General features: G+C 53.3%; 1 protein-coding gene across 2 annotated transcripts in view; it reads right to left on the minus strand.

Annotated features, from left to right (window-relative positions):
• Positions 1 to 13,562, minus strand: part of HOGA1 (4-hydroxy-2-oxoglutarate aldolase 1) — a 30,009-nt gene that overhangs the window by 6,285 nt on the left and 10,162 nt on the right. The window contains exons 2-6 of one of the 2 annotated variants that reach the window (XM_008062532.1): positions 8,108 to 8,236; positions 7,805 to 7,932; positions 6,278 to 6,412; positions 5,926 to 6,022; positions 3,929 to 4,062 (exon numbers count right to left, since the gene is read on the minus strand). In XM_008062532.1, coding sequence (XP_008060723.1) covers positions 3,929 to 4,062; positions 5,926 to 6,022; positions 6,278 to 6,412; positions 7,805 to 7,932; positions 8,108 to 8,236 — 623 coding nt within the window. The remainder of the gene's footprint in view (positions 1 to 3,928; positions 4,063 to 5,925; positions 6,023 to 6,277; positions 6,413 to 7,804; positions 7,933 to 8,107; positions 8,237 to 13,562) is intronic. The other variant, XM_008062533.2, reaches the window with a different exon arrangement.

Below are 13,562 nucleotides of genomic sequence, written 5' to 3' on the forward strand. Positions count from 1 at the left end.
CACTGCACTCCAGTCTGGGTGACAGAGTGAGACTCCAACTCAAAAAAAGAAAAAAAAAATCCTGAAAGGTAGAGAGAAGAAAGAAAATCAATGAGGGACCTGGAGACCCAAAGACTAACACAGTGGTGAGCTCCCTGGCTAGACTTGGAGTGGAAGAAGTCAACAACCACACAATGCCAATGAGCACAGACATTGCGCTCTCTCTGTCTCTCTGTCTCTCTCTCTCTCTCTCTCTCTGACCGCAGGACCAGGAAAGGGCTAGCCCAGAAAGACACAAAGCTTTTAGTCAGCAATTGCTCTAGTCCAGCCAAACATCACAGGGCAAACTCCACCCAGGCCTGCAGAGGCTGAACTGCCACCCTCAACTCTCCACTGGATGGTGTCAGAGCAGGCCTGGTAGAGGGAAGTTAGAACTTTCACCACCGTCCGCCCTTAAGGAGGCCACCCCAGGCCATACCCCCACCCCAGGCACACAGGCCATCCAGTGGAGGCCGCAAGGGGAGGCATGCCTACCCCTCCAACCCGGGGGTGTCCGTAGATGCCTGGTACACAGAGGTGCAACTCCCCCCAAAATAAGTCTCCAGGCTCTGATGATTTCACTGGAGAGTTCTGCAAAATGTTTAAAGACGATTTCGAATTCCTGGGCTCAAACGATCCTCTTGCCTTGGCTTCCCAAAGTGCTGGTATTACAGGTATGAGCCACTGTGCCCAGCACAGTCTACCTGATTGTAAGACGTGTTAGCTACAGCCATCAATTCTGTGTGGAGTTGAGGAGGGATAGACCCATAGTACAGTGAAAAGAACAGAGAACCCAGAAATAGACCCACGCAAAATGCCCCACTGGTTTTTGACAAAAGTGCAGAAGAGCTCCATGCAGGAAAGGTAGCATTTCCAATAAATGGGGCTGGAACAGGTGGATTCATAGGCAAAGAAAGAAAGAAAAAAAGAACCTTGACCTACGTTTCTCACTTCATACAAAAATTACCTCAAAATGGGTCACCGACTTATAAAACATAAAACTATAAAACTTTTAGCAAAGAAACAAGAACAAATCTTTGCGATCTTCTAAGAACTCTTTGCAGGCTAGGCATGGTGGTGATTCACTCCTATAATCCCAGCACTTTGGGAGGCAGAGGTGAGAGGATTACCTGAGCCCACGGGTTCGAGACCAGCCTGGGCAACTTGGTGAGACCTCATCTCTACAATAAATCAAGAAAAATTAGCCAGGCGTGATGGCAGATGCTTGTAGTTCCAGCTACTTGGAAGGCTGAGGCAGAAGGATTGTCTGAGTCCAGCAGGTCAAGGCTGCAATGGCCATGAGTGTGCCACTGCCCTCCAGCCTGGGCGACAGAGTGAGACTCTGACTCAAAAAAAAAAAAAAAAGAACTCTTTGCAAATGGTTCTTAAGAGCTCATCGCCAAAAGCATGATTCATAAAAGAAAATATTGATAAATTGAACGTCGTCAAAATTCAAAACTTTTGCTCTGCAAAAGACCTGTTAAGGCAATGAAAAGGCAAGCTCAGCCTGGACAACATAGCAAGACCTTGTCTCAAAAAAAAAAAAAAAAAAAAAAAATTAGCCAGGTGTGGTGGTGCACACCTGTAGTCCCAGGTACTTGGGAGACTGGGAGGCAGGAGAATCACTTGAGCCCAGGAGGCCAAGGTTGCACTGAGCCATGATTGTGCCACTGCACTCCAGCCAAGGCGAAAGAGTGAGAACCTGACTCAAAACTAACAAGCAAAAAAAAAGACAAGCTGCAACTGGGAGGAAATATTTACAAACCACACATTCGACAAATAACGAGTATTTAGAAAATACAAAGAACTTTAAAATTCAACAGTCAAAAAAACCCAGTTTAAAAATGCTCAGGAGACATAACCAGGTCTGTTTGACGAAGGGGGATATACAGATGGTAAATAAATACATGAAGACGTTCGAGATCGTTAGGCATCAGGAAAGTGCAAATTAAACCCACCATGAGGTGGTAGCAGCCACCTATCAGAATGGCGAAAATAAAAAATAATCACAACACCAAATGCTGGTGAGTGCGCAGAAAACATGGATCCCTCATGCGTTCACACCTGTGCACACGTAAAATGGCGCAGCCACTCTGGAAAGCAGTGGGGCGATTTCTTTTCTTCTTTTTTTCCCTCTTTTAATTTTGACTTTAAAATTGTGGGGTAGCGGTTTCTTAACAATTAAGACGTGCCACCATTCTGTGACCCACACGTCGCACTGTTGTGTATGTAGCTCCCAAAATGAAAACTTATGGTCACACAAAGACCTGTCCATGAATGTTCATGGCAGCTTTATTTATTTATTTTTTTTTCTGAGTTGGAGTCTCACTCCATCGCCCAGGCTGGAGTGCGGTGACATGCTCACGGCCATCCCCGTGTCGACCTACAGGGCTCCGGCGATCCTTCCGCCTCAGCCTCCCAAGTAACCGGAACTACAGGTGTGCGCTACCGGGCCGGGCTAATTTTTTTGATTTATTGTAGAGACGAGGCCTCGCCAAGTTGCCCGGGCTGGTCTCGAACCTGCGGGCTCAAGCAAACTCCACTCGCCTCGGCCTCCCAAAGTGCTGGGAATACAGGCTGAGCCACTGAGCCCGGCCACACAGCAGCTTTTAGTTGCCCAAAACTGGAAACAACCCAGCAGATGAATGGTTAAACATGCGGGCGTACCTCGGTGCCATGGACCCAGCAAGAAAAAGGAATGCACTGTTGACATGTGCGATTAACCTGGATGAATATGCAGAGAATTATGCTGAGTGAAAAAAGGCAGTGCCCCATAGTTTTCGATGCTATGATTTCATACAGTATAGTCTTGAACTGACAGCATTATTTAAGTGGTGAACATATTTCTTTTCTTTCTTTTTTTGTGTTTGAGTCGGAGTCTCCCTCTGTCGCCCAGACTGGAGTGCAGGGGCCGCTCCCGGCCACCGCAGCCTCGACCCGCTGGACTCCGGCGATCCTTCCGCCTCAGCCTTCCCAGTAGCCGGAATTACAGGCATGCGCTACCACGCCCGGCTGATTTTTTGATTTATTGTAGAGATGAGGTCTCGCTGCCCAGGCGGGTCTCGAACCTGCGGGCTCAGGCAATCCACTCACCTCAGCCTCCCAAAGGCGTGGGATTACAGGCTGAGCCACCGAGCCCGGCTTCCTTCTTTCTTTTCTTTTTTTTTGAAAGAGGTGGGGTCTCACTATGTTGCCCAGGCTGGTCTGGAACTCCTGGCCTCAAGCGATCCTCCCATCTCAGCCTCCCAAAGTGCTGGGATTGCTGGCATGAGCCACCACATCTAACTGGTGACTGTATTTATGGTTGCCAGGGGTTACGAAGGGGATGAGGACAGGGGTGAGTAGGGGTATGACTATAAGAGTAATAGGGGCGGTCCTTGTGGTGACAGAAGTATTCTGTCTTTTTTTTTTTGAGTCAGAGTCTCTCTCTGTCACCCAGGCTGGAGTGCAGTGGCACACTCACGGTCACCCCAGCATCCACCTGCTGGGCTCTGGCGAGCCTTCCGCCTCAGCCTTCCAGGTAGCCGGAACTACAGGCATGCGCTACCACGCCTGGCTAATTTTTCTTGATTTATTGTAGAGATGAGGTCTCGCTAAGTTGCCTGGGCTGTTCTCGAACCCGTGAGCTCAGACAATACTCTCACCTGCTGGGGTTGCAGGCTTGAGCCACTGCCTGGCCAGATTATCATTTCAACTAGCCCCCTGCAGGAATTCTAATGCATACTTGAGTTTGAGACCCCACAGGGTTCAACTTTGTCTGAAATCAGGACTTTCTGGGGAGGCACAGTTCCCACGCTGAGATGTTCTCTCAAATGGCTTTCTGGAAGGGAAGAGACCCAGCGGGAACCATGCCAGCCCCGGGGCCTGCCCCCAGGGGGGGACACAGAGACCTCACCTCCCTTTGGCTCACCGAGGTGTTTGGCTCAATGAGACGGTGCTGCAGGTTCTGGGCATCCTCCCACTGCCCCGTGAGGCACAGCCGCTCCAGTTGGCACACCTGGGCTCCCAGGACGTTGGCCAGGCCACACACGCCCCCCACGGCTCCTGTGCGGGGGAGGAGACAAAGCATCAGGAAGAGCATCTTTGGGGGTGGGGGGGAACCCCATCCCGGTCCCAGTGCCGCCTCAGCCTGGGGACATGAGACGTGGGTTCTGTGCCACGGGTCGGCCACGGCAAAGGCGCACACGCTCTGGGAGCCCTGAGTCCACATTTCCCAAAAAGCGGCCTGCATCTTCCAAACAGAATCCTGCCAGCAGAATGCTGCTCAAGCCAATCCCTGCAGGGCGGGGAGCAGAGCCGAGCCTGAGAGGGACCTCAAGGACAGGTCCTTCTCACACTCTCCCGGGTTACAGTCCCACCTGCCAGCTGTCACCTCGAGCATTCCTCCAGTAGACCCCTGACTCATCGGGGCCGGGGCCGGTGTGGCAGATGGGAACCCTTGGTTCTTCTGAAATCTGCCCCCCTGCCCCAGTGAATTCATGTGACCGGGCATTTCTTCCCATTGGCTGCATCAACTTGGCCAAGAGCCTCCTGAGTCCTCTGCGTGCTCATCTGGACAAGGAGAGGGGACTGGCTGTGATCTCAGAAGGCCGGCCGCCTCTGCCAGCCTGTGTGTGTGATTCTGAGGCTGGGTGGGCATGCCCCCAAGCACTCTGGACTCAAGACTGGAGAGAGAGGAGGCCGCTTGGGACAAGCTGTGGTTTTTTGGGGGTTTTTTTTGAGTTGGAGTCTCACTCTGTCGCCCAGACTGGAGTGCAGTGGCCGCTCTCGGCCACCACAGCCTTGACCTGCCAGGCTCCGGCAATCCTTCCGCCTCAGCCTTCCAAGTAGCTGGAACTACAGGCGTGTGCTACCATGCCTGGCTAATTTTTGATTTATTGTAGAGATGAGGTCTTGCCAAGTTGCCAGGGCTGGTATCAAACCCGCGGACTCAGGCAATCCACTCTCCTCGGCCTCCCTAAGTGCTGGGATTACTGGCTGAGCCACTGAGCCTGGCTGGATCTGAACTTTGACAGGCATCCTGTCTTAAGTTCTTCTTGGCTTATCCAGCCTAGAACTGAAGTGCATGGCTTGACTACAGGATGGATTGTTTGAAGACAGAACCCTCCCAGACAATCTAGGCCCTTCCAGCTTCTTCTCTGCTCCTCTGTGATTCTGTCTTTGGGAGGCTGAACCAGGAGGACCTTCTCCCCCTCCACAGCAGAGACCATGGCATGCAAAGACCCGCTACAAGCCAGAGTCTGCAGAGACCAGGGGGACTAGGAACCGTGCTGTCCCCTGCAATGCTAGGAAAATCACTCAAATCTGTACTCGGGGGGCTTCGGCTTCAGGGAACAGAAGCTTTCCTCCTTTCCCCTCCCCTCCAGGGCTCAAATCCCATCTGAACCCAAGGACCTTGACCCCAACAGGCAAGAGCAGTTGACCTAGGTGGCATTCCTTGGATCCTGGACTGGAACGGAATTTGATCGGGCAGCTGAAGCTCCGTGGACCAGCCCTGCAGGTTTGACGTCCATTCTGGCCTGGGACCAGGAAAGTGGCCTCCTGGACTAGGGGGGAGGACCCAAGGCCTCTGCCCGCAGAGAATGATTTACACGGTGAGATTAGAGGAGCTAAATTTGTCATCTAAGCATGGATCGCAGGACCCAGAACAAACGGCCGGCATCGCTGCCACACAGTACGGACCGGGGTTGGATGCGGCCACCTTCCTCCACTCAGCAAGGTCACTGTGAGCATCTAGCATTCAGACAGGCACGTGGTGTGGCCAGGTTTTGAAGGCTCCAGGACAGGCGGGCTGGCCAATAGCCTTCTGCAGACCCAGACCTGGCCCTTGTGGTCTCTCCCTGCAGACCCCGCTGGCTGGGGGCCTTGTGGCCACCCACACCAGCTTGAGAGCAGCGGGCGACCTACCCACAGCGTAGCTGGCTAGCAGGAAGCCGGCCGACCCAGCCAGCACCTGGAAATCTTGCCTCCTGGTTTTGTGAACAATCAGGCCGATCCTGGTCACCTGCAATAGCAAACGTGGTGTGAGTGCCGCGCGTGAGCCCGGCTGCCAGCCTGGAGGAGGCGGGGCAGGTGTCGTAGAATGAGAGCCCCATGCCCTGAAGTCCAGACAAAGCCCCAGAGAGCCCACGTGACAGAGAGAACCCGGGCGGGGACCCGGGACTCAGGCGGGTCCCCGAGCTGCCCTGGAGTTTGTGGCTGAAGCACCAGGGCCCAGAGAAAGAGGGGGCGCCCCAGCCTGGGAGCCGCTGCCACTCACGTCCCCACCGCTGTCCTTCATGCCCACGATGTTCGGGTGCTGGGAGAGCGTGACCACCGCGTCCACCGGCAGGTCCAGCCCCGTGTTGGCTGGGACACTGTACAGCACCACAGGGATTGGAGAGAGGTCAGCCACCTGAGGGCGCAGAGAAGAGGGGCAGAGGGTAGCCGCCCTGGGTCCTGGGGGTGGGGGAAGCTTGGCCACCCACAGGGCCTGCCTGCACCCCTGCGGGGCTTCCTGGATGGGCCTGTCTCCTACTCATACTCGTGTGCCACCGGGCTACCTTGTGTACTGTAAGCAACAGTCGTGGGTAACACTTAGAAGGCGTTCTTTCTTGTTTTCTTTCTTTCTTTTTTTTGAGTTGGAGTCTCACTCTGTTGCCCAGGCTGGAGTGCAGTGACACGCTCACGGCCACCCCAGCCTCGACCTGCTCGGCTCCAGTGATCCTTCCACCTCAGCCTTCCGAGTAACCGGAACTACAGGCACGCACTACTATGCCCGGCTTATTATTTTTCATTTATTGTAGAGACGAGGTCTCGCCAAGTTGCCCGGGCTGGTCTCGAACCCACGGGCTCAGGCCATCCACTCACCTCGGCCTCCCAAAGTGCTGGGATGACAGGTTAAGTCACCGAGCCTGGCGTTTTCTTTCTTTTTTTAGAGACAGGGTCTCACTCCATTGCCCAGGCTGGAGTGCAGTAGTGCGATCATAGCTCACTGCAGTTTGGACTTCCTGGGCTCAAGCAATCCTCCTGCCTCAGCCTCTTGAGATTAAACTGGGATTACAGGCACGCCACCATGTCCAGTTAATTTCTCTTTTTTTGGTAGAGATGGGGTCTTACTATGATGCCCAGGCTGGCCTTGGACTCCTGGGCTCAAGCGATCTTCCTGCCTGGGCCTCCCAAAGTGCTGGGATTATAGGCCTGAGCCACCACACCCAACCTATGCAGTGATTTTTTTTTTTTTTTTTGAGTTGGAGTCTCACTCTTTTTTGCCCAGGCTGGAGTGCAGTGGCACGCTCCTGGCCACTGCAGCCTTGACCTGCTGGGCTCAGGCAATCCTTCTGCCTCAGCCTTCCAAGCAGCTGGAACTACAGACGCAGCCGCCACGCCCAGCTAGTTTTTGTGATTTTTTTGTAGAGGCGAGGTCTCAGCAAGTTGCCCAGACTGGTCTCGAACCCCCGGGCTCAGGCAATCCTCTCGCCTCGGCCTCCCAAAGTGCTGGAATGACAGGCTGAGCCACTGCGCCTGGCCAATAGTGCTTTCTATCTGCCAGGCACTGTTCTAAGCGCTTTATGCTCCTGGTCTCCTTTAATGCTCATGACAGCCCTGTGAGATAGATGCCATTAGCCTCCCATTTTAGTGGGAGGGAACGGTGACATGGAGGGTTAGGCAAGCCACCCCGTGTCAGCAGCTGGGATGTGGTGGCGTGCCACCTGCTTCCCGTCCCTGCCATCCCCGCTTTCCTGGTCTCTGCCCCGCAGAGCCTCCACCCCGTCCAGCCTCCCTCAGTCCCAGGCTTCACACCCACCTTGGTGTAGTGGTGGATGAGGGCCGCACTGCTCATACGGCCTCTATAGAAGCAGGGGGTCACCACCATGGCGGCATCAGCCCCGACCTGGGCCATGCTGACCGTCATCTCCACCGTGGCTTGAGTGGCTGCGAAGGAAGGCGAGAGGTGAGAGCAAACAGGAGGAGACGGGCTGGGCCACGGGGCCACGCCAGGGTGCCCCTGCATGTCCCAGGAGAGGCACCACAAGGAGATGGACCCCGGATCAGGGGCCTGGACCCCCACACCCAGCCGCCCCCAGGGTCCTGGGCGTCCTGGCCTCACACTCGCAGCCGGAGCCCGCAAGGAGGAGCTTGTCCTTGGGCATGGCCTGGCGCGCACGGCTCACCACCTCCAGGCGCTCGCTGCTGGTCAGGAAGGGGAACTCGCCGGTGGAGCCCTGGACCACGAAACCTATAAGAGAGGGTCTGTCACAGCCGGCCACGCCTTCCCCGTCTCTTCCAGCAGTCAGGACGTGGGGGCTCCCGCCGCCCAGCACCGCCATCTCCCACTTCCCCTGTCTCTTTCACCTGACACAGGCAGGTGTCCAGTGACAGCGTGCATATCACTTTTCTTTCTTTTTTTTTGAGTTGGAGTCTCACTCGGTCACCCAGGGCTGGAGTGCGGTGGGCTCAGGCGATCCTTCCGCCTCAACCTTTCAACTAGCTGGAACTACAGGCATGCGCCACCACGCCCGGCTAATTTTTTGATTTATTTTAGAGACAAGGTCTTGCCAAATTACCCAGGCTGGTCTTGAACCCCTGGGCTCAGGCAATCCTCTCGCCTCGGCCTCCCAAAATGCTGGGATGATAGACTTGAACCTCCGTACCCGGCCACTTTTCTTTAAAAAAATTTTTTTTTGTTTTGTATACAGACAGGGTCTTGCTTTGCCCAGGCTGGTCTCAAACTCCTGGCCTCAATTGATCCTCCCAGCTCAGCCCCCCAAAGAACTAGGATTACAGGTGGGAGCCACCACCCTCAGCCATTTTTCTTTGCTTTAATGAAACGTTTGAGTCTTAGACTCAACAGACCATAATATAATTCCCATCCATGTAACCAGAGCAAGCCTCCCCGATCACCTTCCTCTCCCTCACTCTGTCCTCACCCAGGTTTACTGTCCCATGGTTGTCATTAAACACTTGAGACATCCATAGGGACCCATGAACAACATCCAATACTGTTTGATACTTGTAGGCTTTCCAGAAGTGGATGCTAGCTTATATCACCTCCCGCAGAAGCTGGTTTTGTTTAACATCACGTTTTGAGCTTTGACAGTAGAAACACACATAGCTCTGATTCCATCATTTTCATTGCTGTATAGTATTCCACTGTCAGGGTTAGACCACAGTTTATCTCTAGTCTCTTGCCAAGAGCATTTGGAATGTTCTTTTCATTCACTATGCCAGACAATGCTGCCACAAACAGTTTCTGTGTTCCCCTGTGCAAAAGTCAGAGAGTTCCTTCCGAGTTTAGACGCTTGGGTGTACAGTTACCAAGTCATGTCTATGTGCTTGTTGATGTGTGACACATTTCCGACCAATCAGTGCACACCCCACGAGCAGCAGAGAGGTATCTGGGTTTTTTGTTGTTGTTTTGAGTCAGAGTGTCACTCTGTCACCCAGGCTGGAGTGCAGTGGCACACTCCAGTCACCACAGCCTTGACCTGCTGAGCTCAGGCAATCCCTCCACCTCAGCCTTCCAAGTAGCTGGAACTACAGGTGTGTGCCACCTCACCTGGCTAATTTTTTGATTTATTGTAGAGACGAGGTCTCACCAAGTTGCCCAGGCTGGTCTCAAACCCCTAGGCTCAGGCAATCCTCTCGACTCTGCCTCCCAAAGTGCTGGGATTACAGGCATGAGCCACCACACTAGGCTGACATCTGTTAGTGTCTACTCATGCCAAGTCTTGGTATTGTCAGAACGAATTTTTGTCAATTCTCTGGGTAAAGAGTGCTATCTCATGGTTTTATTTTGCATTTTCCTGTTTCATTAAGCATTTACTTGAAAGCATTCTTTTTTTTTTTCCAGACAGTGTCTCTCTCTGTTTCCCAAGCTGGGGTGCAGTGGTGGATCATAGATCACGGCAGCCTCGAATTCCTGGGCTCAAGCAATCCTCCCACCTCAGTCACTCAAGTAATGGAGATTACAGGCGTGTTCCACCATAGCCAGCTAACTTTTTGGATTTTTTTGCAGAGATGAGGTCTTGCTATGTTGCTCAGACTGGTCTCTAACTCCCAGCCTCAAGAGATCCTCCCATCTCAACCTCCCAGGGCATTAGGATTGCAAGTGTGAGCCACAGCCCCTGGCCTTCAGAGGTTTCTTAACCAGTATCCTGTAACCTGAACCAGTTATGGTTGTCACCCCCAGCAGAGTTTGTTTTCTTGAGATGAGTATAAGGGGACTGTCATTAGAATCATTTTCCTCTCAAGTATTTTCATTTCACTTCCTCTTTCGTCTTTTCTCCATCCCATTCCTCTAAAAAAAAAAAAAAAAAAAAAAAACTGAAGAAGTTTACAAACACAGCACACAATATGACAGGATTATTAATGAATGGAAGGATAGTTGGGACAAAGGAAAGAAAACAAAGCTGGGAGCCCTGCTGATTGACAAACCTCTGCCATCCAGCCATGGGAACTGGGCCAGACACTGGATTTGAGCTTCCCGACTGTCAGAGCTAAAAGGGAAACACGGTCAGCCAACAGGTATGTAGAACCAGCCCGAGGGATGAAAGCAAAGCACCGCCCTGGAGAAACAGACGTTCCTGGCACTGGGACCAAGAGATGCTGTTCCCGTGAGTCATCCTTCAGGGGACACTGTGTGATACAGACTCGACCCCACACCACCACCCTTTGTCCATGCTGTTCGCAACCCTGCTGGATTCCACCGCGTGGGTGGCCAGGAGAGCTCACTGGATACGTGGCTTTTCTTTCGAGTTTTTTACCTTGGGAAACATCTTGAGGCCAATGGCTTTTGGCTTCTGCTGGCAGGCCTCCGGAGGGCTGATCCCTCTGTCCTACTGGGAGCCTCCTGGGTCTCCCCACATAAGGTCCTGGTGCTTTCCTGGGGGTCGGACCCATCCTTGGAAGTCGCCAGTCCTGGATGAAGATGCTGATCTAGCCACAGCTGGACCACCCTCCTTTTTTCTAATTTTTTGTTTTTGTTTTTTTTGAGTTGGAGTCTCACTCTGTTGCCCAGACTGGAGTACAGTGGCCGCTCCCGGCCACCGCAGCCTCGACCTGCTGGGCTCCGGCGATCCTTCGCCTCAGCCTTCCAAGTAGCTGGAACTACAGGCGCGCGCTACCATACCCGGTTAATTTTTTTGATTTATTGTAGAGATGAGGTCTCGCCAAGTTGCCCAGGCGGGTCTTGAACCCACGGGCTCAGGCAATCCACTTACCTCAGCCTCCCAAAGGCGTGGGATTATAGGCTGAGCCACCGAGCCCGGCTCTATTTCTTTCTTTTTTTTTTTTTTATAGTGATGGGGGTCTCACTTTATTGCCCAGGTCTCAAACTCCTGGTCTCAAGTGATCTTCCTAGCTCCCGGCTCTATTTCTTTTCTTTTCTTTCTTTTTTTTTTGAGTCGGAGTCTCCCTCTGTCACCCAGACTGGAGTGCATTGGCCGCTCCCAGCCACCGCAGCCTCAGCCTGCTGGGCTCCGGCGATCCTTCTGCCTCAGCCTTCCAAGTAGCCGGAACTACAGGCGCGCGCTACCATGCCCGGCTAATGTTTTATTTATTGTAGAGATGAGGTCTCGCCAAGTTGTCCAGGTGGGTCTCGAACTCACGAGCTTAGGCAATCCACTCACCTCAGCCTCCCAAGGCGTGGGATTACAGGCTGAGTCACCGAGCCCGGCTTCTATTTCCTTTTCTATGGGATGCCAATCCTACCTTATAGGGCAGTTTTAAAGGCTCAGATAAGGAAATGTCCCAGAAAGCACTTTGAACTCTGACCCGTGGCCCACAGAGCCCTCCTCCGCTCTGGCTAGACGTCCAGCGGCGGGCCTGACACATCCCACTGGTGTAGAGAGAGAAAAAGGCCAGGGTCCCCAAGGGACTGGGAGTGCGGCGAGGGAGTGGCACAGAGCAGGGGGCGTGCAGCCGGGATCAGATGCACAGGCTCTGAGATGAGAGGAGAGGAGCCCGGCTCACTCTCGGTGCGGCCCCTCACCAGCTGGGAGATCTTGATGGCTTCGCCAAGCCTCGGCGTCCACAGCCGGAACATGGGCATGATGTCGGTACCGTCCTCAAGCAGTTGAAGTGGAAACGACACACTATTTGCAACATGCTTAGAACAGGACGTGATGCTCAGGGTGGGTTTGCTGTCATCCTTACAGAGGCGGGGGAACGTGCCCGGTCCTTAGTCAGGAGGGTTGCTGGTGGCGGAGGGGAGACTGGCCTCCATGATCTCACAGGCCCCTTCCAGCTGTAGACCAGGGAGGCTACTCCTCCAGGCCCTGTGGCTTCTCTGGGGAACTGGGGTGGCTTGGGGGAGGACCGGGTGTTTGGAACTGGGAAGGCACATGCAACGTGGTGACTCCTGGGGCCATAAGGAATCACATGATGTCCCAGTCGCTGCCATGTCCTCTTTGTCCATTATCATCGCCGCCGCCTCTGAGAAGTCTTCCTGGAACCCCTCCACTCACACTCCTCACATGCACAGAGCTCCTAGAATCCTTCAAGCCCTCATCCTCAGCCATGGGATTAAGCAACATTTCTCCATCTGGCCTCTCCTATAAAGTGAGAAATTGAGCTGGGCATGGTGGCTCATGCCTGTAATCCCAGCACTTTGGAAGGACAAGGCAGGAGGATCGCTTGAGCCCAGGACTTCGAGACCAGCCTGGGCAACTTAGTGAGATCTTTTCTCTTCCAGAAGAAAACAGTAATAAAAAATAAAGTGAGCAATTAGATGAGAGGGTCTCTGAGGTTCTCCTGGTTCTACAGTCCAGACCTCTTTTATGGCTTTTTCTCTTCTGTGCCTGTCTCTGTTCTCCTTCACACTGACTGGTTTCTCCCAGAAGCACCACCACCTTTGTCCGCACTGGTCCCTCTGCCCGACGCCTCTCACGTCAATTCCCCTTCCCCTTGGGCGGCTTGAGTTGCCTTACCTAGTGCTCCTCTCACTTCATCTGGAATCATCCAGGTCAGGAATGGCGCCCCACGCATCATGGCCTCCCCCATGGAGCCTAGCGTACGAGGTGAAGGCGTGTGTTGACAATTTGAGGTGCAAGAGAAGCCTGGTGCCTGCCTGTAATCCCAGCTACTTGAGATGTTGAGGCCCGGAAGACGGCTGAGGCCAGGAGTTCGAGGCTGCAGTGAGCTATGAATGTGTCCCTGTACTCTAGTCTGGGCAATAGAGTGAAGCACTTCCTCTAAAAATTAAAAAAAAAAAAAAAGTTGGACTCAGTGGCTCAGTCTGTAATCCCGTGCTTTGGGAGACTGAGGTAAATGGATTGCCTGAGCCCGTGAGTTCGAGACCCGCCTGGGCAACTTGGCGAGACCTCATCTCTACAATAAATCAAAAAATTAACCAGGCGTGGTAGCGCACGCCTGTAGTTCCGGCTACTTGGAAGGCTGAGGCGGAAGGATCGCCAGAGCCCAGCAGGTCGAGGCTGCAGTGACCAGGAGCGGCCACTGCACTCCAGTCTGGGTGACAGAGAGAGACTCCAACGTAAAACAAAAAAACAAAACAGAACAACAAAAAAAAAAACAAAAAAGAAACCAGGTGTGGTGGCTCACACCTG

This window comes from Carlito syrichta, unplaced genomic scaffold (genome assembly GCF_000164805.1).
Source record: "Carlito syrichta isolate Samal-C Ts95f unplaced genomic scaffold, Tarsius_syrichta-2.0.1 Scaffold305742, whole genome shotgun sequence".
NCBI lineage: Eukaryota > Metazoa > Chordata > Mammalia > Primates > Tarsiidae > Carlito > Carlito syrichta.